Below are 27,635 nucleotides of genomic sequence, written 5' to 3' on the forward strand. Positions count from 1 at the left end.
GTGCTGTACAAATGTATAGTGAGAATTATTACACCCTATATAGTGGACTCGTAGTATCCCACAATGCATCATGAAAAGTAGTGTACAACCAATGGTCACTAACCAAGCAATATATACCATAACACACTGCAGTCACACTGAAAGAAAAAAAAAAATCGCAGACGATTGAGAGGAGCACAAATTTATAGGTTGTGGCACGAAAATGGCAATAATATTGTAGTGTGTTGGGAATTAATTGATGGAGAAAGAAACACATTATAAATGGACATTCAAATACAATTAAAAATTAGTAAGAGAATAGAAAATAAGCTAAAATAAGACATAAAATACAAGAATAAAAAGTTACAATGCAGAGCAAGGAATTAATCAAAAGCCTCAAATTTGACTGAACAGTAGCAAAGAAGAAAGTATTCAGCCTTGATTTAAAAGAACTGAAAGATGCAGCAGACACAAAGTACTTTGTATTTATTAATGTGGGAAATATGATCAGTATAATATGCATTTCTCACAAAAATACATGCATGTATTTATTATTTTGAAAACCCACCAGCCGACTGATCTGGCACGTTTTAATTGTGCAACAGTAATGACGTAAATAATGGCGCAGCAGAGTAGTGCCTGAAAGCATTTTTTCATTTTACCAATGAGCTCACTATACGTATAGTCCTCTATATAGAATTCCCTAGACAGTGAGTAGGGAGGAGTGAATGAGTGAGTGATTTCAGACACAGCAGGTAAGTCTCAATCTCATAACCAGTATAACAACTGACAAGTCACCAAGATTACAAGCAAACACCATTTATTTACAACAATTTTAAATGAAGCAATACTTAGTGACATTTACAAATAAAGCTTATATTTGTATGGCACAAAGGAGGACTCTCGATCAGAAAGACACATGATAGTCTGACCGGTCATAATATCCAGTTTCATTTAGTTGAGCAAACACAGATTTCTTTCATGTTGGCTATAAACATACGAAAAACATAAATCACATTTTCTTTATTGTTAAGCATTATTTCATTGTTACAATACCCATTTTCATCTATATACACTACCGTTCAAAAGTTTGGGGTCACCCAGACAATTTTGTGTTTTCCATGAAAAGTCACACTTTTATTTACCACCATAAAATGAATAGAAAAAAATAGTCAAGACATTTTTCTGGCCATTTTGAGCATTTAATCAACCCCACAAATGTGATGCTCCAGAAACTCAATCTGCTCAAAGGAAGGTCAGTTTTATAGCTTCTCTAAAGAGCTAAACTGTTTTCAGCTGTGCTAACATGATTGTACAAGGGTTTTCTAATCATCCATTAGCCTTCTGAGGCAATGAGCAAACACATTGTACCATTAGAACACTGGAGTGATAGTTGCTGGAAATGGGCCTCTATACACCTATGTAGATATTGCACCAAAAAACAGACATTTGCAGCTAGAATAGTCATTTGCCACATTAGCAATATACAGAGTGTATTTCTGATTAGTTTAAAGTGATCTTCATTGAAAAGAACAGTGCTTTTCTTTCAAAAATAAGGAAATTTCAAAGTGACCCCAAACTTTTGAACGGTAGTGTAGTCCACAATGCAATATACAAAATGGGATATCGATGACAAGAATCAGCAAACCAATAAGGTGTCTAATTATGTCGGAAGTAAACAGCTTGTGTATTAGTTATTATGGGATATCTATGGCTATGAAATACCTGAAAAACTAAACACTAAAATTAAACTAAAACTAGCCAAGTCCTCAAAATTAAAATAAAACTACTTATGCATTTGTAAAACTTACTCAAACTAAACTGAACTTTTTTTTTTTTAAATATGGCCCGTAGTTGCCTTTTATTCCTAGTAAAAGTTTAACAGCCATTTCCAAAACTAGAACTAAACCCAAAATGACACAACATATTAAAGCTTTGGAGGGAGAGACAACACTGTTCATGTATGAAAACTGTACCTGTCTGAGGCCCACAGTGAGGGCGATGTTCCCTGCAGATAGTGAGGGGATTTCAACGTGCTGATCTGCAAATGGCAGCAGTAGACGACTCATTCTCTCTCTGTTGCATAAAAATTGGGGGGGGGGTTAACATGTTCATACTTTAAGCATTATGTTCAGATTCATATTATCAGACTTTCATATGCATACGAGTTTGGGGAGTGGGACTGCGTGACCAGATGTGCTTAATGAAGCTGGTTCCTGAATGATTTCTGACATTAACTGTATGGATCAGTGCTCACTATTGTGATAGACCTACGTTCCATTTCGGTTGATGTTGTACACTGCTGACTGCGGTTTCATAGAGCCGGAGTAGATCCTCAGAAAAACCAGAGGACCTCTCTGCTTGTCATGGACCACTTTAAATGCCAGAGCACACAAGTCATCCTTATACCAGCGCCTAAACACACAAAACACACATGGAGAATATAATAGTTAGCATCCATACACATAAAGCAGCCCTATGATTTTACATGAAAACATTTGGTTGCTGGTCTTTGGCTTCATGTGTCTCAGAGAAAGTTAATAAGCAGGCAGGCTGATAACTTCCTGTTCAATAGTGCAATAGTTAGTGTGTGGGATATGGAAAATTACGAAATTTGGGTGCGTTTCCACATAGCAGTTTAATCTAAGCATCGGCGTCTTTTTTCAGTTGTTCCCAACGTAGAGAGTGAGTGCATGCCACTGCATGTGACCACCTAGAGAAAAAGTGCCACACCTGGTATCATTTTTCACAGCGCTCCACCTTTTTTCTTATCCAAGTGCTTGGAGTTGAAAATCTCTGAACTTTTCAGAAAGGCGCCATCATAGTCACTGCTGTTCCTTTTCAGGCAAGCAAATCATCTGACGACAGTTAGAACATTGACATATTTCAAAATATTGCTGTCATAGGAACAAAACTGTTGTGCAGTATGGGAGTGTGCTTTTGATGAAGTGCTGGGATGGCGCGCTCCCTAGCACCTTCAAAGCACTTTTCTGCGTTCTCTCATTAATATTTCAAATCGATCATTTTCAAAATCACCAGGTCAGACAATCAAAATCTTTGGACACCCCAACTCAGTCATAGGCTTTTCTACATTTTGACTATTTTCTTCATTGTAGAACAATACTGAAGATATCACATGCATGAAATAACAGAATATATATGGAATTGTGGTAAACAAACAAAAAAAAGTGTTTTAAAAAAATTTCATATTTTAGATTCTTCAAAGTAGCCACCGTTTACCTTGACACTTTACACATTATTGGCATTATCTTAACCAGCTTTATGAGGTAGTCACCTGGAATGATTTTCAATTAACAGGTATGCCTCATCAAAAGTTAATTAGTGCAATTTCTTGCCTTCTTAATGCACTTGGGATCAAATAGCAAATAATAGAAATACAGTAAAATAGCTTTATTCCACAGCTGTAGTAATCCATATTATGTCATCCATAGCCATATGTCATCCATTATAGGACATCTGAAGCAATCGGACATACAGGGATCAAATCAAAAGGAATGGGCTCACAATAGCAGTGAAAAGGCTGAGAGAAGAGGAGGAACAGGAATGAGAGTGGAGGAGTACAGCAGACTCACACCAGGTCGTGGTTCCTTTCATCAGGTGCAGGGAGATATGCTGTGATGGCATCTAGTAGAGGTTGAACTCCTTTATTCTTCAGTGAACTTCCACACAGTACTGGCACTCCTTTACGAGACAGTGTCACTCTCCTCACAGCCTCCTGCAACTGAAAACGCATTTCCATTGCTTTATTACATCTACACATTTACTACCTCATTACATTCATTGATTAATATGGATTGAGGTATGAGGCTACTATGCTCTGAAAAACAATTCAACTCAAGATTCCTGATTTCATTCACTCAGACTTTTACTACACTGTATAGTCTTAGGGTTGGACACATCAGTAGCTGGGGAACATGCAGATTTTGTTTCTGGAATAAAAATCAGTGTTTTTGTAAATTTCCCCACCGAGGGATGAATAAAGTTTATCTTATCTTTTATTTGTAGTTGCACTGTGGACAACATAGATTCAACAACCAGAAAAAAACAACAACAACAACCCCAAAATCCTTATTGATTTTCACAAAATGTTTTCATTTAGTATCTCAGTAATTTTTTTACATTTAAGGCACTCCACCGTGCTGCTACAAGCACTTTAATGCTGTAAGGATCGTCGAATCCCAGTATTCGACTGCTGAACTACACACATTGCCCGAGATCTGGTTGACATCTGGAAAATCCAATCAAAATGAAATCCAGTGCACAGCTGTCATAACCCTCCTGCTGCTACACAAAGCCACCTCACAGTTAAACTTCATGAGAGAAAACAAAGACATCAGCCAGATTTGAATATCTATTACATGTGATTTGAGGACAGAATACCAAAATGCATGTTATCTCTGATCCCTGAAACAAGACAGCAAAAATAAACTAGTGTCTAACACTGAACTTTGACACATTTGTCCCTCTTGCCATTAATTTCAAAATTCTTCAGCATGGGCTCAAAGAACTACTGAAAACTCACATGTAACCTAGTGTATACATGATAACATACTTTCCCAGCAGGCATAGAGTCAAAGTTGTCACCATATTCTCCAATTAGCAGCTCAGCAAATTCGTCATCCAAATCTGCAACCTGCATCAACATGAACAAACAGTTTTACTCTTATTGGTTTAAAAGTTTTGTTTGCAATTACCTCTGGGTGAAATAAGATGGTTATTCTAATCAAAACAAACTAAACACATAAACATTCATATCAGGACTGGAACAGCAAGGCCATTTTTTTTGTTATATTGCTATCCACTGAAGACATTAATACAACCCCGATTCCAAAAAAGTTGGGACAAAGTACAAATTGTAAATAAAAACGGAATGCAATGATGTGGAAGTTTCAAAATTCCATATTTTATTCAGAATAGAACATAGATGACATATCAAATGTTTAAACTGAGAAAATGTATCATTTAAAGAGAAAAATTAGGTGATTTTCAATTTCATGACAACAACACATCTCAAAAAAGTTGGGACAAGGCCATGTTTACCACTGTGAGACATCACCTTTTCTCTTTACAACAGTCTGTAAACGTCTGGGGACTGAGGAGACAAGTTGCTCAAGTTTAGGGATAGGAATGTTAACCCATTCTTGTCTAATGTAGGATTCTAGTTGCTCAACTGTCTTAGGTCTTTTTTGTCATATCTTCCGTTTTATGATGCGCCAAATGTTTCTATGTGTTAAAGACCTGGACTGCAGGCTGGCCAGTTCAGTACCTGTACCCTTCTTCTACGCAGCCATGATGCTGTAATTGATGCAGTATGTGGTTTGGGATTGTCATGTTGGAAAACGCAAGGTCTTCCCTGAAAGAGACGTCATCTGGATGGGAGCATATGTTGCTCTAGAACCTGGATATACCTTTCAGCATTGATGGTGTCTTTCCAGATGTGTAAGCTGCCCATGCCACACACTAATGCAACCCCATACCATCAGAGATGCAGGCTTCTGAACTGAGCGCTGATAACAACTTGGGTCATCCTTCTCCTCTTTAGTCCGAATGACACGGCGTCCCTGATTTCCATAAAGAACTTCAAATTTTGATTCGTCTGACCACAGAACAGTTTTCCACTTTGCCACAGTCCATTTTAAATGAGCCTTGGCCCAGAGAAGACGTCTGCGCTTCTGGATCACGTTTAGATACGGCTTCTTCTTTGAACTATAGAGTTTTAGCTGGCAACGGCGGATGGCACAGTGAATTGTGTTCACAGATAATGTTCTCTGGAAACATTCCTGAGCCCATTTTGTGATTTCCAATACAGAAGCATGCCTGTATGTGATGCAGTGCCGTCTAAGGGCCCGAAGATCATGGGCACCCAGTATGGTTTTCCGGCCTTGACCCTTACGCACAGAGATTCTTCCAGATTCTCTGAATCTTTTGATGATATTATGCACTGTAGATGATATGTTCAAACTCTTTGCAATTTTACACTGTCAAACTCCTTTCTGATATTGCTGCAGAATTAGGGGGATTGGTGATCCTCTTCCCATCTTTACTTCTGAGAGCCGCTGCCACTCCAAGATGCTCTTTTTATACCCAGTCATGTTAATGACCTATTGCCAATTGACCTAATGAGTTGCAATTTGGTCCTCCAGCTGTTCCTTTTTTGTACCTTTAACTTTTCCAGCCTCTTATTGCCCCTGTCCCAACTTTTTTGAGATGTGTTGCTGTCATGAAATTTCAAATGAGCCAATATTTGGCATGAAATTTCAAAATGTCTCACTTTCGACATTTGATATGTTGTCTATGTTCTATTGTGAATACAATATCAGTTTTTGAGATTTGTAAATTATTGCATTCCGTTTTTATTTACAATTTGTACTTTGTCCCAACTTTTTTGGAATCGGGGTTGTAATTTAAGACCATCTGTTCCAATAATGTGGGCGGCACGGTGGTGTAGTGGTTAGCACCGTCACCTCACAGCAAGAAGGTTCTGGGTTCGAGCCCAGTGGCTGACGAGGGTCTTTGTGTGGAGTTTGCCTGTTCTCTCCGTGTCTGCGTGGGTTTCCTCCGGGTGCTCCGGTTTCCTCCACAGTCCAAAGACATGCAGGTTAGGCTAAATGGTGGCTCTAAATTGACCATAGGTGTGAATGTGAGTGTGAATGGTTGTTTGTCTCTATGAGTCAGCCCTGCGATGACCTGGCGACATGTCCAGGGTGTACCCTGCCTCTCGCCCATAGTCAGCTGGGATAGGCTCCACGACCCTGTACAGGATAAGCAGCTACAGATAATAGATGGACAGATGTTCAAATAATTTGGCTCACCTAAAAATGGGTTTTCTGCTACCAAAGGTGCCATGTTCTAAGCGGTTTAGGCAAGGCAAGTTTATTTATATAGCACATTTCATACACAATGGCAGTTCAATGTGCTTTACAGAAGTAAAAACAAAAACAGTAAACAATAGAGAAATAAAATTACATAAAATAATTTTATTTTTATTCTAAAACAATTAATTAAAATAATTAAAAGAAAATAATAATAATTAAACAATAGTAGAAATAAAATAATAAAATGAAGTAGTAGTTCAAATAGGAGGAGAAAAAAAAAGAAACCAGCAGAATAAAATAGAATAAAGTTAAAGTAAATTTAAAACATGCAGAGAAAGTAAAGATTATAAAAAATGTAAAGAAGACAATATTAATTATTTAACAGAAAGCATCTGAAAACAGCTTGGTCTTTAACCTAGATTTGAAGCTGCCAACAGCAGGAGCATTTTTAATGTCCTCTGGCAGTTGGTTCCATAGCTGTACTGCATAGTAGCTAAAAGCTGCTTCACCATACTTTGTTTTAACAACTGGTTTTAATAGTAAATTTTTCTGTTTCGATCTGGTAGATCTGATTGGGTTAGGCCGCTGCAACATATCAGAGAGGTAATTGGGCCCTGTACCATTTAGAGATTTGTATACCAGCAGCAATGCTTTAAAGTCAATTCTGTAGCTTACTGGAAGCCAGTGAAGGGACCTTAGAATTGGAGTAATGTGCTCTGTTCTTTTTGTTTGTGTGAGAACCCTAGCCGCTGCATTTTGAACCAGCTGAAGTCGTTTGATGGTCTTTTTTGGCAGGCCTGTGAAAAGGCCATTGCAGTAATCAACCCTACTAGAGATGAAGGCATGTATTAGTTTTTCCAGATCATTTTTTGACATAAGTCCTCTTAGTTTGGAAATGTTTTTTAGGTGATAAAATGCCGTTTTACTGATTGCTTTCATGTGACTGTCAAAGTTTAGCTCGCTGTCAATGAAAACACCAAGATTTTTAACCATTTCTTTAGTTTTAATCCCTTTTGTGTCAAGAATAGTGGTAATCCTGAGTCTTTCATCTTTTTTCCAAATAGAATTACTTCTGTTTTATCTGTGTTCAACTGAAGAAAATTTTGTGACATCCAGCTATTGATTTGATCAATACACTGGTAGAGACATTCAGGGGGGCATAATCATTAGGTGATAGAGCAAAATAAATTTGGGTGTCATCTGCATAGCAGTGATACAAAATTGAATTTTTATTGATAATTTGCCCAAGTGGGAGCATATAAAGGTTGAAAAGTAATGGTCCAAGAATCGACCCCTGGGGGACACCACAGGTCAAGGACATTGACGTTGAGGAACAATTTCCCAGGGTAACAAAGAAGCTTCTAAGTATGAATTTAACCAATTGATAACTTTACCAGTCAATCCAACCCAGTGTTCAAGTCGATATAGCAGTATGTTGTGATCAACAGTATCAAAAGCTGCACTGAGGTCCAGTAATACCAGGACCGATGTTTTGCCTGCATCAGTATTAAGACGCATGTCATTTATAACTTTAATCAGCGCTGTTTCAGTGCTATGATTGGCACGAAATCCTGACTGAAAATTATCAAAACGGCTGTTTGATATCAAGAAGGCAGTTAATTGATTGAAGACAATTTTTTCAAGGATTTTCCCGATGAATGGTAAATTTGATATTGGCCTGTAGTTATTTAATACTGAAGGATCCAGATTATTTTTTTTTAAGTAGGGGCTTTACAATGGCTTTTTTTAGGGACACCAGGAACAACGCCAGTCTCCAGGGATATATTTATAATTTGAAGCACATCTGTAATTATAAGATGAAGAGCAGACTTAAAAAAGTTGGTGGGCAGAATGTCCAATTCAGATGTTGAGGAACTGAGATTTTGTACAGTTTTTTCAAGAGTCTCATAATCAATTAAACAAAATTCTGACATTGTGTTGAAGTTATCTATCTGTGTCATTGGTGATTGCAGTTTTTCAATTTTTTGCAACTGAGATATATTATGAGGAATATTCTGCCGTATTTTATCAATTTTACCTTTGAAAAAGGATGCAAACTCATTGCATTTATTAACTGAGAGAAGTTCAGCTGCTAATTGTGGTGGGGGATTAGTTAGCTTCTCTACTGTTGAAAATAGCACACGGGCATTGTTCATATTCCTGCTGATGTTGGAGAAAAAAGACTGTCTTGCTTTACGAATTTCATAATTATAATTACAAAGCATCTCTTTATGGATTTGATAATGGATGTGAAGTTTAGATTTGCGCCATTTTCTTTCAGTCTTTCTACATTTTCTCTTTAGCAGTTTAACAGCCAGGTACTGCTTCCATGGTGCTTTCTGCTTATCATTGATTCTTTTGATTTTGAATGGAGCAATATCATCCATAATTTGGGTCATATTTAAATTAAAAATTTCCAGTAAATCATCTACAGAGTCTGACATTTTGGTTGAGTTCTGAGAGAGAGCTTGCTCAAAGAGAGCACGTGTTGTCTTTTATGACTCTCCTACCTATAGTCGTTGAGCTGTTCTGAATGTGAGGAGACATAGAAACATCAAAGAAAACACAGAAATGATCGGATAAGGCCAGGTCAACAACAGTATTAGAAACAGTAAGACCCTTTGTGATGACGAGGTCAAGAGTATGACCACGAGAGTGGGTCGGCCCCTGTACATGTTGTACTAGGTTGAAGCTGTCAATAATTGCAAGTAGTTCTTTGGCATAAATGTTATCAGTATTATCTACATGCAAGTTAAAATCCCCAGATATAATAAGACAATCAAACTCTAAGCAAATGACTGATAACAGTTCACCAAACTCTTCAAGAAAGACTTTGGCTGAATGTCTCGGAGGCCTATAAATAGTTAATAATAATATGTTAGGAGAGCATGTAACAAGTGCACATAAGTGTTCAAAGGACGTAAAATCACCAAGTGAGGATTGTTTACATTGAAAAGAGACTTTGAATATATTTGCGATCCCTCCACCTTTCCCTTGTCGGGTAACATTAAAAAAATTAAAATTTGGGGGAGCTGCTTCAATAAAGGTGGTAGCACTATTTGCTTGATCCAGCCAAGTTTCAGTTAGAAGCAAAAAATCAAGATTGTGTTTGCAAATAAGATCATTAATTAAAAATGACTTGTTTAAAAGTGATCTAACATTCAGAAGAGCTAGCTTTACAGAAAGTCTAGAAGTAATATCTGCTTGTGCACTCTGATGCTGTTTTAAAACAGGAAGGAGATTAGATTGGTTCACCTCCAGGGTTAAATGTGCTCTATGTTTTCTGTTTCTTATCAACACAGGAATAGAGAATGGCATAGGCACATTGGGTCCCAGCTGGTTTTCAACACTACACCCATTTGCAGGGACCCAGAGTACATCAAACAAGACTTTCTAAATGTTCCATTTGGTTTGAGGGTGAAAGGATTGGAGATGACATGTATCTTTTGGATGGTGAAAAAGATTTGTAGCCAGCTGAAAGTCCTGGGCGAACACAATTTTGATGAACTGGGTACACTGCTTGTCGCGACAGATTTAGCCTGGAAAAAGAGAGTGTAGCCATTGGGACCAATTTTTTCATGCTATTTGGGAAATCCATCCGAGGGGAAGTGGAGTCCTCTGTCTTTGAAACTTGGCAGTCTTGCAGGTCAGATGTCTGTGTCCTTGATGACGACTTGCAAAGATGATTGTTTAGGCTTTGTAACTATGTCAGTCTGCGACATCTTATCAACTGTTTTCCTCAATGCTGGCTGAGAAAAGATTGCAAGTCTAATGGTCTACTAAGACTTTGGCTCCAATCCAGCTGAGTTCAGTGCTATTTGGCTTGTAAAATTCTCTGCGATTCCAGAAAAGGTTAAAATTGTCTATGAAGTTCATACCAAATGAAAAACAAGTTTTTCCAAGCCAGGTGTTAAGACTGAAAAGTCGAGAAAAAGCAAAACTTCCTCTCGCTGGGAGTGGGCCACTGATAAAAGATTGAATTCCAGTCTTATAGAGCTCAGAAAAAAGTTTTCTGAAATCATCTTGGACAAACAGCTGTTCTCTGAAAACATCATTTGCTCCCACATGCACAACAATACGTTTAATAGTTTTAGGCTCGGACAGGAGTTTCAAAATGCTGTCTTTGGTGTCAGAGATGGATGCATTTGGAAGGCAACAAATAATCATCCCATAACCTTTTAATTGTCTTACAGTGGAATCACCAAGAACAAGGGTTGTGGGATCAGGTGGTGTTACGAGCTGCTTTTTGCCTCTTCCCACAGCTCTTCGATCTTGGTGCGATCTCTTTTTACTATGTGTTTGTCCGCTTGAAAAATCCTCTTCCACATCCCTGAGGCATTCAAATTTGTTCTGAAGCCTTATGGGCTGTGGATTTTCCATAGGATTGTAGATCCTATTGTAATTTGTAGAACGAGCTGGTGTTGAAGTAATTACTCTTCTGTTTTTATTTTTGGGCTTGCCACCCATCATTTGCCAGTTTTCTGTACTCACATTTTGCCCAGCTTGATTGATGAATTCATCCACTTGATCTGCAATGTCCTCGGTCTGTCGGAGTGCAATCTCTGCATTCTCAGCCACTGTTTCTGTACTCCTTTCCTGAGATATCGCTTTTAATTCGTCCGTCTTTGGCAGAGCATCAATCTTTGATTCCAGAATAGAAATCCTCTGTTCTAGTTCCATGCATTTTCTGCAGGATTTTTTGTTCCCTGGCATTTTGTTTTAAAAACTAACTTATCTTACAAAGATGAAAAAAAAAAATAGTGGAAATTAAATTAAAATTAAATTAAAAGCTTATAAAGATGAAAAATAAAATGAGAAAAAAAAATAGTGGAAATTAAATGAGAAAGTAAAGTATAGAAATAAAGATCAAGAAAGCAGGAGCAAAGCAAAGAAGCGTCCTACTCGCTTGAGTAGGAGGAGCAGAAAAGGTTTAATACATCTAGATGTAAACATCAGGAAATGAAAGCTGAAATTCTGATCTGTTGTCTCTTATTCAAGTTTTCACCTCAAACCCAAATATCTTCAGTGTACAGCAAAAACAAAAGAATGAGCCTTGCCATTACAATACTTTCAGAGTACACATTGTTGTAACACTGCTGTAATAAAGAGATGATTTAGCTGAGCTGAAAGACAGCTTATAGAAATACGTGCTATTGAACTTTTCATTGTGGTTGCGTTCACTTTTTGTGCTCTTTGTACCGTGTAATCCCGTGATCAAAGGTCTTAAAATTATCTTTATGCCACAGCACCACTAAATGCTCAATTGTGATTGATCAATTTTCAGCAACAGCTCCAAGGTAATGTGTTTGTTCTAAAATGTCATAATTTTAGAGTCAAGGGACTTGTATGGCACCTAAAAATGTGTAATCATTGGTAGTCACTGTCTGTAGTCAGAAGTAAAACTGTAATTGTTTTCTGACACAGGAAAGTCTTCAAGATGGAAGGGTTTACGGTTTCTCAAAATAAGCTAGTATTATTGTCTCAATAACTTCAAGAGGAAAAAAAAAAGACTTGCAAAAATTGTTAGCATTGTCAAATCACAAGAGAAATAAAAGGATGGGCTCTTATCGGAAAATAAGTAGGAAGACTAGAAAATCAGCTTAAACATAGCTGCACTGTTTAGTTGAACATGTTTAATTGCACTGTACCTGTTCTATGAGGGTTGCTCTGGCTTGACTGACTTCGTCCAGGAATTCTGGGTCATCTGTGGGCTGGAGGGCTCTTGTCTCAAACGCCTGCCTGTCCTTGGCCCATGAGTTTCCCCGCCACATCATTTGCTGTTTGGTGATCAAGTCCACCAATCCAACAAATCCCTTTCCAGAGCCAATGGGAATCTGAAAAAAAAAAATTTAAAGAAATGGATCCATAATTGGTTGATTATTGTTATGAACATGAATTAATGGCAGATTTGAAAAGGAGAACACACTTGAAGGAGTATAGCGTTGGCCTTCAGTTTCGTCTTGATGCTTTCTACAGAGTAGCTCATGCTGGAAGAAAATATTAAAAAAAGAACACCACATTTACTTCCTGGCAAAACAATTATGTACCTTGAGGTCATTCAGATACCACACTTGGAGAAGTATTATATAGAGACTTTATGGAGACCGAAGACGAGATGTACAGTACTGTGCAGAAGTCTTAGGCACATGTAAAGAAATGCTGTAAAAAAAAAAAAATGAACTGTTTCAACATTTAAAAAAAAACAACTATAAAACAGCAGTGAGCCATAATAAATGAAACAAAAAGTCAATATTTGGTGTGTGACAACCCTTTGCTTCATTTATTTATAAAAAAAAAGGCAGTCTCAGGTATAATGAGTGCAGTTTTATATGAAAATAAGCTGTAGGTTTTACTGAGCATCTTGCAGAACCAGCCATAGTTCTTCTAGACACTTTGACGGTCACATTTGCTTCTTAATTTTGCAGCAAAACCCAGTAGCCTTCATTAGGTTCTCTTTTTTAATCTGAAAAATGGTCCCTTATGTAATACAGTGGTGCTTGAAAGTTTGTGAACCCTTTAGAATTTTCTATATTTCTGCATAAATGAGACATAAAACATCATCAGATTTTCACACAAGTCCCAAAAGTAGATAAAGATAACCCAGTTAAACAAATGAGACAAAATGATCATCCTTGGTCATTTATTTATTGAGGAAAATGATCCAATATTACATATCTGTGAGTAGCAAAAGTATGTGAACCTCTAGGATTAGCAGTTAATTTGAAGGTGAAATTAGAGTCAGGAATTTTCTTTTTTTAAAACTTTATTTTTAACTGCAAAGTTTCAGTGTCTTACACAGACAAACAAGACATATGAACCATACAAATCAGAACATACAGGTCACCGAGGGAAATCAATCATTTTGTCTCAGGGGGAAAAAAAAAAAACACACTACAAAGTAGGGCCACAATAATCCATAGGTGAGAGGTTAAGAGGAAGGGGGCCTATGTGGAGCCAGCACAGTCCAACCGGTCAGAGGAGGGAGTCCCTCCAGAGCAAGTCCATCAAAACATCAGTCACAGCACCAAGGACAAACAAACAATGCAATATGAAAAGGGGAGAAAGGAACTGCTCTATTCTGTTTTCTCATTTACATAAAAAAGCCATTTCGACCAGTACTTTTGGGCTTTATTACGGTTCATTATTAGAGAAAAAGTCAACATCTCCATTTCATATACATCTCTTACAGTGTCTGACCACTCTCCCACCGTCGGCGGCTCTCTGTTAAGCCATTTCCTAATTATTGGTTTCTTGCCAGCTGCCAGTAGTATCTTCAGTAGGTATTTATCCTGGGACATAAGGTCAGTTGGTAGATTGCACAGATATACAGTTTGAAAATTATACAAAATGTCAAAACCGAGGATTGAATTTATTTCTTTAACTACATCTAACCAATAATGTTGAATTACTGGACAGCACCAAAAGATGTGATTATGGTCAGCCATCACATTATTACAATGTCTCCAGCAATGCCCAAATTCTTCTCTGCCACTCTGTAAATATTTTCTTCTTGGGGTAATAAAAAACCTGATAACATTTTTCCATGCAAATTCCCTCCATTTCCCTGAACTGGTGGTGGAGGAGTTTATTTCGCATATGTTTAGCCAGTCGTCTTCTGTCAAGGTTGTATTTGCTTCCTTCTCCCATTTACATTTTATATATGATATTGACATTTTTTTGGGAAGTTGTAGGCATAGGTATATTCTGGAGACTACTTTCTTATGAATTTTACCTTTGTATGCATCCAAGACAATGTTAATGAGGTCCATGTCACCTTCTTTTAGAATTTTTATATTTCTATCAAAATGATGCCTAAGCTGCAGGTATCTGTAGAAATCCTGTTTGTCTAAATCATAGTTTTTCTGTAGTTGTTGGAAACCATCCAGGCCTGTATCAGATGAGATTACACAATATGAAGTAATACCTTTTCGGGTCAGTTCCTTAAATGTCATATCCAGCTGGGCTGGTAAGAAATCTCTGTCGTGTTCGACCCACCTTAATAGCCAAGCTTTCCTCTCTAATTTTGAGTTGCTGACCTCCTTGAACCAGATATTAAGGGGAGTTTTTGTAAGGTTGCATAATTTACTCAAATATATATTCTTGAGGGTTTTGTCCCCCAGTAAAGACTGAAGAGGAATATCAAGTTGGTTTAACTCTAGCTCCTTCCATTTTGCATCATAATCCTCTTTGCACCAATAAACAACATATTGCAGTTGTGCTGCTTTGTAGTAGTTCTCCAGACATGGGAGTGACATCCCACCTTTCTCTTTTGGCAAGTGTAATGTTTTGTAGCGTACCCTTGGTATTTTGTTCTGCCATATGAATCTGGAGATGATCCGATTCCATTCGTTGAACTGTTTAGTTGGTATTTCTATGGGCAGCGATTGAAAAAGGAATAACAGTTGAGGTAATATAGCCATTTTTATAGTTTCAATTCGGTTGTACCCGTATAGATCGAGAGACAGGGGAGTCCATCTGTCCAAATCGTTTTTAATTTTGTTTGTGATGATACCGTAGTTTTATTTATATATATTTATATATATATATATATATATATATATATATATATATATATATACACACTATATATATATATATATATATATATATATATATATATATATATATATATATATATGTGTGTGTGTGTATGATATATATATAGATATATATATATACACACACACACACACACACACACACACACACACACACACACATACCTTCGTAGGTCTTAGGAATGTTAACACCTAGATATTTCAAAATTCTGGTTTTCCATATAAATTTAAAAGGTTTTATGTATGTTTTCCTGAGGTGAGTAATTAAAAGAAAGAGTCTGAGTTTTCTCCATGTTCAGTTTATATCCCGAATAGAAACCATATTGGTCGAGGCTGGACATTAGTTTAGGGAGACTGGTATCAGGGTCGGACAAAGTCGCCAAAATATCATCTGCGTATAAACATGTCTTACATTCTCTTCCCTTAAATGAGATTCCCATAATTTCTGGGTCTTCCCTGATTTTTTGAGCAAGTGGCTCTATAAATAGAGCAAACAGGATGAGGCTCAGTGGACAGCCCTGTCGGCATCCTCGTTCCAAAGGGATTGTGCCTGAAAGACTGCTGTTTATTCTGATTCGGGCAACTGGTGAATTATATATTGATTTAAAACAGCGTATAACCATATCGTTAAAGCCAAAGCGTTATAGGACCAAACATAAAAATTCCCACCGCACGGAGTCGAAAGCTTTTTCTGCATCAAAGCTAATTGCTAGGGACCTCGTGATACTTCTGCTCATAGTGTCTACCAGGTGTATTGCTCACCTAACATTGTCGTGTGCGCCCGTTTTTAACAAATCCTGTCTGGTCCGTGTCAATCAGATCAGGGATAATATTTTCTAGCCTACTAACAATAATTGAGGTAAATATTTTATAGTCGGCATTCAAAACAGGTCTGTACGAGCTGCACTCTGTTCTGTCTTTTCCTGGTTTCGGTATTACAGATATTATGGCTTGTCTCCAAGATGGTGGGGTCTCGCCCCCCTTTAGCACATAGTTAAAACATTTTAATAATAGTGGGGTCAAGGAGTCCCTAAAAGACTTGTACCACTCTGCGGGTAGTCCATCTCCCCCTGCTGCTTTGTTTGTTTTCAGTTTAGAAATGGCCTTATGAACCTCTGCTATTGTAATATCTGCAGTTAACTGCTTGTTTTGTTCTGTGCCGATAGATGGCAAGTCTAGAGATTCCAAAGACTGCTTTACTGTGGCGGGTTCTGCTAAATTGGGTTGAGCGTATAAATTTGTGTAGTACATTTCAAATGACTTATGTATTTCTTCTGGTTTAAAACACATGTGGTTGGTGACAGGGTCCTTTAATTTATAAATGGCTCTTTCAGACTGCTGTTTCCTCAGTCTCCAGGCCAGTATTTTTTTTCGCTCGAGGTCCGTTTTCATAGTAAGTTTGTTTGACATACTTCAGTTTGAGTTCCACCTGGTTGTTGAGTTTCTTATTTAGTTCTGATTTTACAGCAGATATTTGTTCTAATAGGGCAGGGTCATTAGACTCTATATGTTTCTGCTCCAGTAAGTCTAGTTTATTTGTCAAGTCACTGAGTCTCTTAAGTTTTTCTTTTTTCTTTTGTGATGTCCACATTATAATTTTCCCATGCAATACTGCTTTTCCAGCATCCCATAAGATACTTGGTGACACCTCCGTGTTACCATTAAACTCCATGTAGTCCCTTGTTTCTTTTTTAATGAAGTCCTCAAATTGATTATCATTTAGTATGGAGGTGTTAAGTCTCCAAATGGTATTTTTGTGTGGGACGTCCAAATGTATTTTCATGTATACTCCCGAGTGATCAGATATATCTCTAACACTGATGTTACTAGGGGTCGACCGATAATTGGCCTGGCCGATATATTGGGCCGATATTCTGCATTTTTAGGGTTATCGGTATCGGCCATAATTTCCACTGATATGCCGATAACATGCCTTTTTGCAGCCATTTCATTCCTAACGCGACCGTCACTGCACGTCCCTTCTTGCACTCGCCTCTCTGAGTTCAAGAACACGGTCCCGCCCACCACAACATCTGATTTGTTTGGCACAAGAGATATAGCCAATCGACACGTGTAGCTAAACGCTGTGAACTGTTTCAAGGCGGCCATACGGGCACTCGGGCAGAAGCAGATCCCACATCAAGGTAAGGACACGCTGCTTTTGCTGCAATAAGTCACAAACACACAAGTTGCAAAAGCATAACATCATTATATGTTTACATTCTTCATCTACTACTCGTTAAAATTGTCCATTTGCATCTGTGTAGCCAGGCAAACTTAGCTTACGGAAGGAAGCACTTGAATTAGCCTACAACCAACTAGTCTCGCTGAAACTACATGTAATGTTGTCCATAGTAAGCAGTCCCCAGCATAACATAGGCTGCAGATACTGAAAGCAAAGGTTCACATACTTTTGCCACTCACAGATATGTAATCTCATCTCATTATCTCTAGCCGCTTTATCCTTCTACAGGGTCGCAGGCAAGCTGGAGCCTATCCCAGCTGACTACGGGCGAAAGGCGGGGTACACCCTGGACAAGTCGCCAGGTCATCACAGGGCTGACACATAGACACAGACAACCATTCACACTCACATTCACACCTACGGTCAATTTAGAGTCACCAGTTAACCTAACCTGCATGTCTTTGGACTGTGGGGGGAAACCGGAGCACCCGGAGGAAACCCACGCAGACACGGGGAGAACATGCAAACTCCGCACAGAAAGGCCCTCGCCGGCCATGGGGCTCGAACCCAGGACCTTCTTGCTGTGAGGCGACAGCGCTAACCACTACACCACCATGCCGCCCCAGATATGTAATATTGGATCATTTTCCTCAATAAACAAATGACCAAGTATAATATTTTTGTCTCATTTGTATAACTGGGTTCTCTTTATCTACTTTTAGAACTTGTGTGAAAATCTGATGATGTTTTAGATCATATTTATGCAGAAATGTAGAAAATTCTAAAGGGTTCACAAACTTTCAAGCACCACTATGCTGTTCAGAAAAAAAATTTTCTGTACAATTTTTTTGTGCTGGAAAAAGAATGTTTGGAACTCTAAAATGTTTTTGTACTGACTGAATGTAGAAGTCATAAAATAGAAATCTATAACAAAGTTTGAATGGGGGTGCCAAAGTCTTTTGCACAATACTGTATGGTGATGTACACTGATCAGCCATAACATTAAAACGACTGACAGGTGAAGTGAAGAACATTTATTATCTCATTACAATGACACCTGTCAAGGGGTGATATATATTCAATAGCAAGAGTCAGTTCTTGAAGTTGATGTGTTGGAAGCAGGGACCTTTCTGTTTTAGCCAACATCAACTTTTCCAGCATCCCTTCTGTGGGATTGGACCATATGGGCTAGCCTTCGTGCCCCATGCGAATCAATGAGCCTTCGACATCCATGACCCTGTTGCTGGTTCACCAGTTGTCCTTCCTTGGACCACTTTTGGTAGGTACTAACCACTGCATAATGGGAACACCTCACAAGATGTGCCATTTTAGAGACACTCAGATCCAGTCATCTAGCCATCACAATCTGGCCCTTGTTAAAGTCACTCAGATCCTTACGCTTGTTCATTTTTACTGCTTCCAACACATCAACTTCAAGAACTGACTGTCTTGCTGCCCAATATATCCCACAACTTGACAGGTGCCATTGTAATGAGATAATTAAATGTTACTCACTTCACCTGTCAGTGGTTTTAATGTTATGGCTGATCGGTGTATATGATGTGGATCTGTTCAACTGGCAACATCCAAGCGTATGCATGGCATGTCTTAGGTGAATCATTCATTATCAGTCACTGCCACTCACTTAGTCATTGCTTTCAGTCATTTAGGTCATTACTTCTTACATGTTTAATCTGGCAGTGTATTTAAATAACTATGAATTCTCTCTCCCTCTCTCATTCAGAGTCAGTATTTGAATCAGTGAATGACTGAGATTCCCTCCTCTTTTAACCAGAGGGTCAGTGTTTCAATCAGTGAGTCTGCCATATTGACCAAAGATTAGTTTATTCAAACCTTCGGAAATCCCAAATTTCCATTTGAGGATCAATAAAGGACATTGAATTTGAAGGAGTCCTTTCACTGAACGGACTGAAATGACTAGTCACAGAAAATTGTAAACTATCGTATCATGTGTAGGTGGGTGCGTTACCTGGCTCCAGGTTTATCCATCTTGTTTAGGAAGCACACACAGGGTATGTTGTGTTTCTCAGCCTGTCGCCACACTGTCATGGTTTGCGCCTGCAATTCATTCAAGAACACGCGCGCACGCACACATCCAAGACATGTAGCCAACAGTGTGTCATCAACCTGTAAACAAGTTTTTATCTGGAAATAGTTTCTCTGAGCAAAAATCAGCCTGTCCTGGTGATAATGGGAGGAATAGTATCTTTTGTGGCGTAGCCTGGCATTCTGCCCACACTGGTTCCCCATTGACTCCCTAAACCTATTCCCTTGGCAGGGGACTGCTGTATGTCTTTATCAACTGATTATCAACTTGTATTGGAAGCAAGAAATGGCAATAAGGGTTGAAAATGAAACATCAGACTGGATATTGATTAAAAGGAGGTGTCAGACAAGACACCGCATTTGTTCAACTTCTACACGGAGATGATCATGAGGGAAGCAGATATAGAGAAGCTTGGAAGTATTATTGGAGGCATAAGGATCAGTAACATCAGATATGCTGATGACACTGTACTGTTAGCGACCAGTGAGACAGAGTCACAACAGCTGCTGGACAGGGTAAGAGAAGCCAGTGAAAGTTACGGCCTATGACTGAACGCGAAAAAGACAAAATCAATGATCGTGAGCAAAACACCTGAGACAAAGCTACCATCTGGAGAGACTGAAAAAGAAGGTGAAACTGAACATAGGCAGAGAACCAATAGAAGAAGTGGAACATTTCTGTTATTTGGGGAGCAATATCATCAAGGACACCTGATGTGAGGAGGTGGTAAAGGGCAGGATAGCAAAAGCTAAGGTGCAGTTCAGGAAAATTAAAAAAAAAAAAAATTCTGACAAACCTGAAAATCAGTATACCAACAAGGTAAAGGATGAACAGCTATTATGTATGGTCACTTTTGCTATACGGAGTTGAAACATGGACACTAAACAAGGATTTGACAAAAAGGCTTTCGAGATGTGGTGCTAGAGAAGAACATTAAAGATCGGTTGGAAAAGGAAGTTGAGCAATGAAAGAGTTCTGGAGATGACAAAAGAAAAGCGTAGGCTGATGGATACCATCAAGGAGAGAAAAACTAAATACTCTGGACACATGATAAGAAACAAATGAGTTGATATGTCGAGTAGTGGAGGGTAAAGTCAGTGGAAAAAAGGCAAGGGGTAGACAAAGACAAATGTACTTGGACGATATGTGTGATTGGATAAGACAAGGAAGCAAGAGTTACATCATCAGGATGGTGAAGAATAAGGGTGAGTGTTATGACCTTCAACCTTCTCGGATGAGAAGATAAAACCAGACCTGACCTGAGCAAAATCAAAAAGTCACAAACAGCAAATCCTGTAAATAAATGTGCGTAAACATGCTGTTATTGGAAAATAGTCAACCTTGGGGTTGTAGCAATACAGCTGATTTGTGTCACGCAGCATCATACCCTTCTGTTGCTGGTTATTTTCCAAAAACCAATGTTTTACACACACACACACACACACACACACACACACACACACCATGCCATTTTATTTTCTTTCTAAATTTCAATCTAAATTATACCTGAGTATATGACAATCAAATATTTGGTCACAAGATGTTATACAGCCACATTTGTCATCACACTGTAGGAGACAGTCCTCACTGCAGAATCAAAACTTTGACTCCACCCACTGGACTTTTGGTTCTGCAGCAAATAGTAGCTGCACTGTAGGGCCTTTCACATATTTTTGTGTAAGAAGTGAGAACTTTTAATCAGCTCATGTTTCTGCCATCTTCCAAAATACTCAGGTACAACAAACAGTTTATAAAGTATATAGAGGACTCACCTCCACTCCTGCTGAGGCATCAAACACAGCCACGGCTCCATCCAGCACACGCAGAGCTCTCTCAACTTCCAGAGTAAAATCCACATGGCCTGCAACAAATCCAATCTATCCTGAGTATGTGTATGAGCCAGGGGAATATGAGAGAGAGAGAGAGAGAGAGAGAGAGAGAGAGAGAGAGAGAGAGAATACCTGGCGTGTCAATGAGGTTAATCCTGTGCTCTTTCCAGTCAAAGGTGACCGCAGCTGATTGGATCGTAATTCCACGCTCTCTCTCCTGAGCCATATAATCAGTCACAGTGTCTCCATCATCCACATCTATAGAACAGAACAGGCCTCACTGCAATTACTGCTCAAATACTAAACCATCATCATTTTCTCTTTGAAATTTTCAATAAAAGAGAAGCAATACTCTACTTTAAACAATATTTATTATTCGAACATGGAGCTTTTTGTTCATGAGTATGGAGTATGCCACTTTACCAAGAGAGTAAATATCTGTTTGTTTGTGGAGATATGAAACAAAAAGGAGGAGATTTCACATGAGCACCTTTTCTTATTTGCATTCTGATCCACTGCTTTCTAGAATCACTGTTTATCTCATCTCATCTCATTATCTATAGCTGCTTTATCCTGTTCTACAGGGTCGCAGGCAAGCTGGAGCCTATCCCAGCTGACTACGGGCGAAAGGCGGGGTAACTGGTGACTCTAAATTGACCGCAGGTGTGAATGTGAGTGTGAATGGTTGTCTGTGTCTATGTGTCAGCCCTGTAATGACATGGCGACTTGTCCAGGGTGTATCACTGTTTATAAAGGAAATAAAAAGTAAGATGTTTTGGCCACTTACAAATACTCTCACCGACCACTTTATTTGGTACACCCATACACCTGCTGTTTTACGCTGTTATCTACTCAGCCAAGCCCTTGACAGCAGCATAATGCATAAAATCATGCAGATACAAATCAAGAGCTTCAGATAACGTTCACTTCAAACATCAGAATGGGAAAAATTGTGATCTCTATGACTTTCACTGCAGCATGAGTGTTGGTGCTAGACAGACTGGTTTGAGTATTTCAGAAACTGCTGATCTCCTGGGGTTTCACACACACACACACACACACACACACACACACACACACACACGTCTTTAGAGTTTATACAGAATGCTTTAAAAAAATAAAACCAAGTGAGCAACAGCTCTATGGGTGGAAACAAACACCTTGTTGATAAAAGAGGTCAGAGGCAAATGGCCAAATTGATTCGAGCTGCCAGGAAGGGTATAGCAACTCTCTACAACTGTGGTGAGCAGAAAAGCATCTCAGCATGCAACAGCAGAAGCTCACGTTGGGTTCCACTCCTGCCAGCCAAGAACAGGAATCTTAGAATCAAGAACAAGTTCCTATTAAAGTGGCCAGTGAGTGTATATCATATATTAAACATGTCTTTCTGATTAACTATTTGTCTTTTCTGTAGACTTTACAACATAAGCAAACAGTCGTGTAGTAATGCCCATACAGTACACGGCCATTTATCAATGAAAAACCTACTTTATAAAATCAGTTAGTCACATTTCGGTTTGCTTTTTAACCTGGATAAAAATTATAAAAACAAACCATGACACAATAACTTGAATATGTAAGATCTATTATCCACCACCACTACCACTATTATTATAAGTGGCACAGTGGTGTAGTGGTTAGCAGCAAGAAAGTCCTGGGTTCAAGCCCAGTGGCTGACGGACGCCTTTCTGTGTAGAGTTCGCATGTTCTCATCATGTCTGTGTGGGTTTCCTCCGGGTGCTCCGGTTTCCCCCCACAGTCCAAAGACATGCAGGTTAGACTAAATGGTGACCGTAGGTGTGTATGTGAATGGTTGAGTGTCTATGTGTCGGCTTGCCATGATCTGATGACTTGTCCCGGGTGTACCCCGCCTCTCGCTTATAGTCAGTTGGGATAGGCTCCAGCTTGCCCGTGACCCTGCACAGGATAAGCGGTTATGGATAATGGATGGATGGATAGATAATAATAATAATAATAATAATAATAATAATAATAATAAATCTTTACACCACAGCACTGCTGAATAATTCTCCTGGTGAAAAGTCAAATTAACGGTATACATTAATTTTCATTTTAATATGTTATTTCAATAGTAACAGAGACTTGTAATGTCTGTGCTGGACTAAAAAAAAATTTAAAAGCTATTGTCATTTAATAAAAAAAAAAAGAATAATTGTGACGCTTTCTGCAAGAAGACATTTATTTAAGGAAGGCGTCTCTACAGTCGGTGTTTTGCATCAGTCCATATGTTTTCCACCACAGGCGAGTCTTCAGGACATAGGAGTTCGTAATTTCCAGATTCTCTGTAAAATGACTGCATGAAATTGCAGTTTTTTTTGTTGTAATAACTTAAACTGAAAAGAAAAGAGAGGCTGGTCTGGGAATTACTATTTATTGCGCTTATAAATGTTAGTGATAAAAGGAACTAATTTGTTTTATGGATATTCCACCACATAACTTGTAACAATTAATGCATAAAGAGTACAACATCCCTTTTTAAATTTAAATAATAAAAATGTATAGTTTTTAATTAGCTGTGGTATCAGAGGAATAAAAACACTTGGGGACATGCTGTAATATGAAAATCATTTTCATTAGCAATAACTTAAACAAAACAAAAAACCTTACACCACCACAAGTGGGGGCCAAGCACTTTTAATTTCAATTTATATACTCATTCTACCATCTTGTGGTGCTATATGATATTACACATTGTACCTTATCAAGTTTATTTGTACAGCGCTTTTAACAATAAACATTGTCGCAAAGCAGCTTTACAGAATTTGAACGACTTAAAACATGAGCTAATTTTATCCCTAATCTATCCCCAATGAGCAAGCCTGTGGCGACGGTGGCAAGGAAAAACTCCCTCAGACGACATGAGGAAGAAACCTTGAGAGGAACCAGACTCAAAAGGGAACCCATCCTCATTTGGGCAACAACAGACAGCCTGACTATAATATTAACAGTTTTAACAGGTATAACCCTCAACTGTCCTCATGGGGCCGTCCTTCACAGGAGTGGGGCGATAAAACTCCGACCAGACACAGGGCACCAGGATGGATCAAGCAGGTCCGAGGGGCAGAAGAGGCCAGCATCTCAATCCCAGGATCAACATGTAACTCAGAGGGACAGATGGGGGGGGGGGCGGGAGAAATAAAACACGTTGTTAGGTATGCCCTAAAAATGACAAGTATTAAATCTGTGTGGTAGGCTCGCAGAGACGAGAGTCTTTACATCAGGCATAACACACAATGGCATGTTAATATGGTAAAAAATATATCATGACCTGCTCTGGCTGGATGCTTGATTGGGTGATGGGAGCACACTCCTCAGCAATGATGAGATGCAGATGGGACCCTTAGGGCTGGCCAAGACAATTCAGTTACATTTCACCGGGTCTGGGACATGCGACAGAAGTCTGACGGCCGATTCCCTGCAGGCTACGATAGCCAGTCGAGGTCCCCACCGTCTCCACCAAAAGATTTCCTGTTGACTCCATGTAACTCAGAGGGACAGATTTGGGGTGGGGGGGAGAGAAAGAAAACACAGGTGGTTAGGTATGCCCAATGTCACCTGAATAAGTAGGAACAGTATACATATTGCACCGAGTACAAGCAGGGACTCCGGCAACTAACTATGACAGCATAACTAAAAGGGGAGAGCCAGAAGGTAACACAGGCATATGAGGGAGCCCCGGGACATAAAGCAGCCAGCCACTACACCGTCAACAAACTCGAGTGAGCAAGCGAGTGGGGACTGACAGCATCCATACATCCCAGTTTACCAAAACACTCTATGTCTGAGGACCCTCTCGATCTACACCTTTACCTCATAAACACCATTAACAAAAGGCTTGACTAAACAGATATGTTTTCAGCCTAGACTTAAATGCTGAGACTGTGTCTGATTCCCGAACATTACTTGGAAGGCTGTTCCATAACAGTGGGGCTTTGTAAGAAAAGGCTCTGCCCCCTGATGTAGCCTTCACTATACGAGGTACCAGCAGATAGCCTGCACCTTTTGATCTAAATAGGCGTGGCGGGTCATAGAGGAGCAGAAGTTCACTCAGGTACTGTGGTGCGAGACCATTTAGTGCTTTAAAGGTCAATAGTAGTATTTTATAATCAATACGAAATTTGATTGGGAGCCAATGCAGTGTGGATAAGACAGGCGTGATGTGGTCATATTTTCTAGTTCTAGTAAGGACTCTTGCTGCGGCATTTTGAACTAACTGGAGCTTGTTTATGCACTTATTGGAACATCCAGACAGTAAGGCATTACAATAATCCAACCTGGAGGTAACGAAAGCATGGACTAGTTTTTCTGCATCATGCAATGACATTAAATTTCTTATCTTTGCAATATTTCTGAGATGAAAGAAAGCTATCCGGGTGATGTTATCAATGTGAGTTTCGAATGAAAGACTGGGGTCAATAATCACTTCGAGGTCTTTTACTGCTGCACGTGAAGAAACAGAAAGGTCATCCAGAGTTACTGTGTAATCAGAAAACTTACTTCTAGCTGTATGTGGTCCTAGCACAAGTACTTCAGTCTTGTCAGAGTTAAGCAGAAGGAAATTTATAAGCATCCAGTGTCTAATGTCCTTAACACATTCCTCAATTTTATTAAGCTGGTGTCTCTCATCAGGTTTTGCAGAGACATACAACTGTGTGTCATCAGCATAACAGTGGAAACTAATACAATGTTTACGAATAATATCGCCCAGAGGTAACATATATAGAGAAAAAAGCAGTGGACCCAAGACAGAACCTTGTGGAACACCAAACTTTACCTCGGTACGTCTAGAAATATCACCATTTATATCAACATACTGATAACGATCAGTTAGATAAGACCTGAGCCAGGAGAGGGCCATTCCCTTAACTCCCACAACATTTTCTAGTCTATCCAGAAGAATGGAATGATCAATGGTATCAAATGCTGCACTAAGGTCAAGCAACACAAGTAGCGAGACACAGCCCTGATCAGACGCCAACAGTAGGTCGTTTACTACTTTAACCAGTGCTGTCTCTGTGCTATGATGAGGTCTAAATCCTGACTGATACATTTCATGGATGTTATTCCTATGTAAATATGAGCATAACTGCTGTGCCACAGCTTTTTCAAGGATCTTGGAGATAAAGGGGAGGTTTGATATTGGCCGATAATTGGACAGCTGACAGGGATCAAGGTCAGGTTTTTTAATCAGGGGTTTGATAACTGCTAGTTTAAAGGATTTGGGTACATAGCCAATCATAAGAGAAGAATTTATTATTTTTAGAAGCGGTTCAATTACTCCAGGCATTATCTGTTTGAATAGATGTGTCGGTAAGGGATCTAGTACGCAAGTTGAGGCTTTTGATGTAGAGATTAATGAAAGTAATTCAGTTTCTTTTAGGGGAGTAAAACATTCTAACTGATGATCTGATACAGTTATATTGTTAACTACAAGGTCACTTTCATTGTCTAACCTTAAATTAGTAGTTTGAATTTTTTGTCGGATATTCTCAATTTTGTCATTAAAAAAAATAATGAAGTCGTTGCTACTACATACTGCAGGTGTGCATGTGTTGATAGTGGACTTATTCCTGGTTAATTTTGCTACAGTATTAAATAGGAATCTAGGATTATTTTTGTTATCTTCTATTAGGGAGGAGAAATATGTTGATCTCGCAGCACTAAGAGCTTTTCTATACTTCAGGAAGCTCTCCTTCCAAGCTAATTTGAACACTACCAATTTTGTTTGATGCCATTTACGTTCCAATTTTCGAGTGGTCTGTTTTAATGTGCGAGTGTCATCATTATACCAGGGTGCTAATTTTTTGTCTCTGACCATTTTCCTTTTTAGAGGAGCTACATTATCTAAAGTATGGTGGAATGTTGACTCTAAGCATTCAGTTGCCTGATCAAGTTCTGCAGGGGCTGACAGTGACCCAATCAAAGTTGACAGCTCTGGGAGATCATTTATAAAGCTCTGTGCAGTAGTTGACGTGAAAGTACGTTTAATACAGTAGCGTGGTGAGGTGCATATATTATTACTCAGACATATTTTGAATGAGATGAGACAATGATCTGAGATAACTTCAGACTGTGGAAGTATGACTATATTGTCTACGTTTAATCTGAATGTTAGTATTAGATCAAGGGTGTGACCACCATTATGGGTCGGTCCTATGA

General features: G+C 38.8%; 1 protein-coding gene across 6 annotated transcripts in view; it reads right to left on the reverse strand.

The window, feature by feature from the left end:
* Positions 1-27,635, reverse strand: part of gfm2 (GTP dependent ribosome recycling factor mitochondrial 2) — a 75,138-nt gene that overhangs the window by 22,413 nt on the left and 25,090 nt on the right. For all 6 annotated transcript variants that reach the window (XM_060913238.1, XM_060913237.1, XM_060913242.1 and 3 more), the window contains 9 exons: positions 21,588-21,713; positions 21,399-21,487; positions 19,549-19,637; positions 12,742-12,802; positions 12,464-12,649; positions 4,553-4,633; positions 3,573-3,721; positions 2,254-2,394; positions 1,956-2,055 (listed from right to left, as the gene is read on the reverse strand). In XM_060913238.1, coding sequence (XP_060769221.1) covers positions 1,956-2,055; positions 2,254-2,394; positions 3,573-3,721; positions 4,553-4,633; positions 12,464-12,649; positions 12,742-12,802; positions 19,549-19,637; positions 21,399-21,487; positions 21,588-21,713 — 1,022 coding nt within the window. The remainder of the gene's footprint in view (positions 1-1,955; positions 2,056-2,253; positions 2,395-3,572; positions 3,722-4,552; positions 4,634-12,463; positions 12,650-12,741; positions 12,803-19,548; positions 19,638-21,398; positions 21,488-21,587; positions 21,714-27,635) is intronic.

Source organism: Neoarius graeffei, chromosome 28, assembly GCF_027579695.1.
Source record: "Neoarius graeffei isolate fNeoGra1 chromosome 28, fNeoGra1.pri, whole genome shotgun sequence".
Taxonomy (NCBI): Eukaryota; Metazoa; Chordata; class Actinopteri; order Siluriformes; family Ariidae; genus Neoarius; species Neoarius graeffei.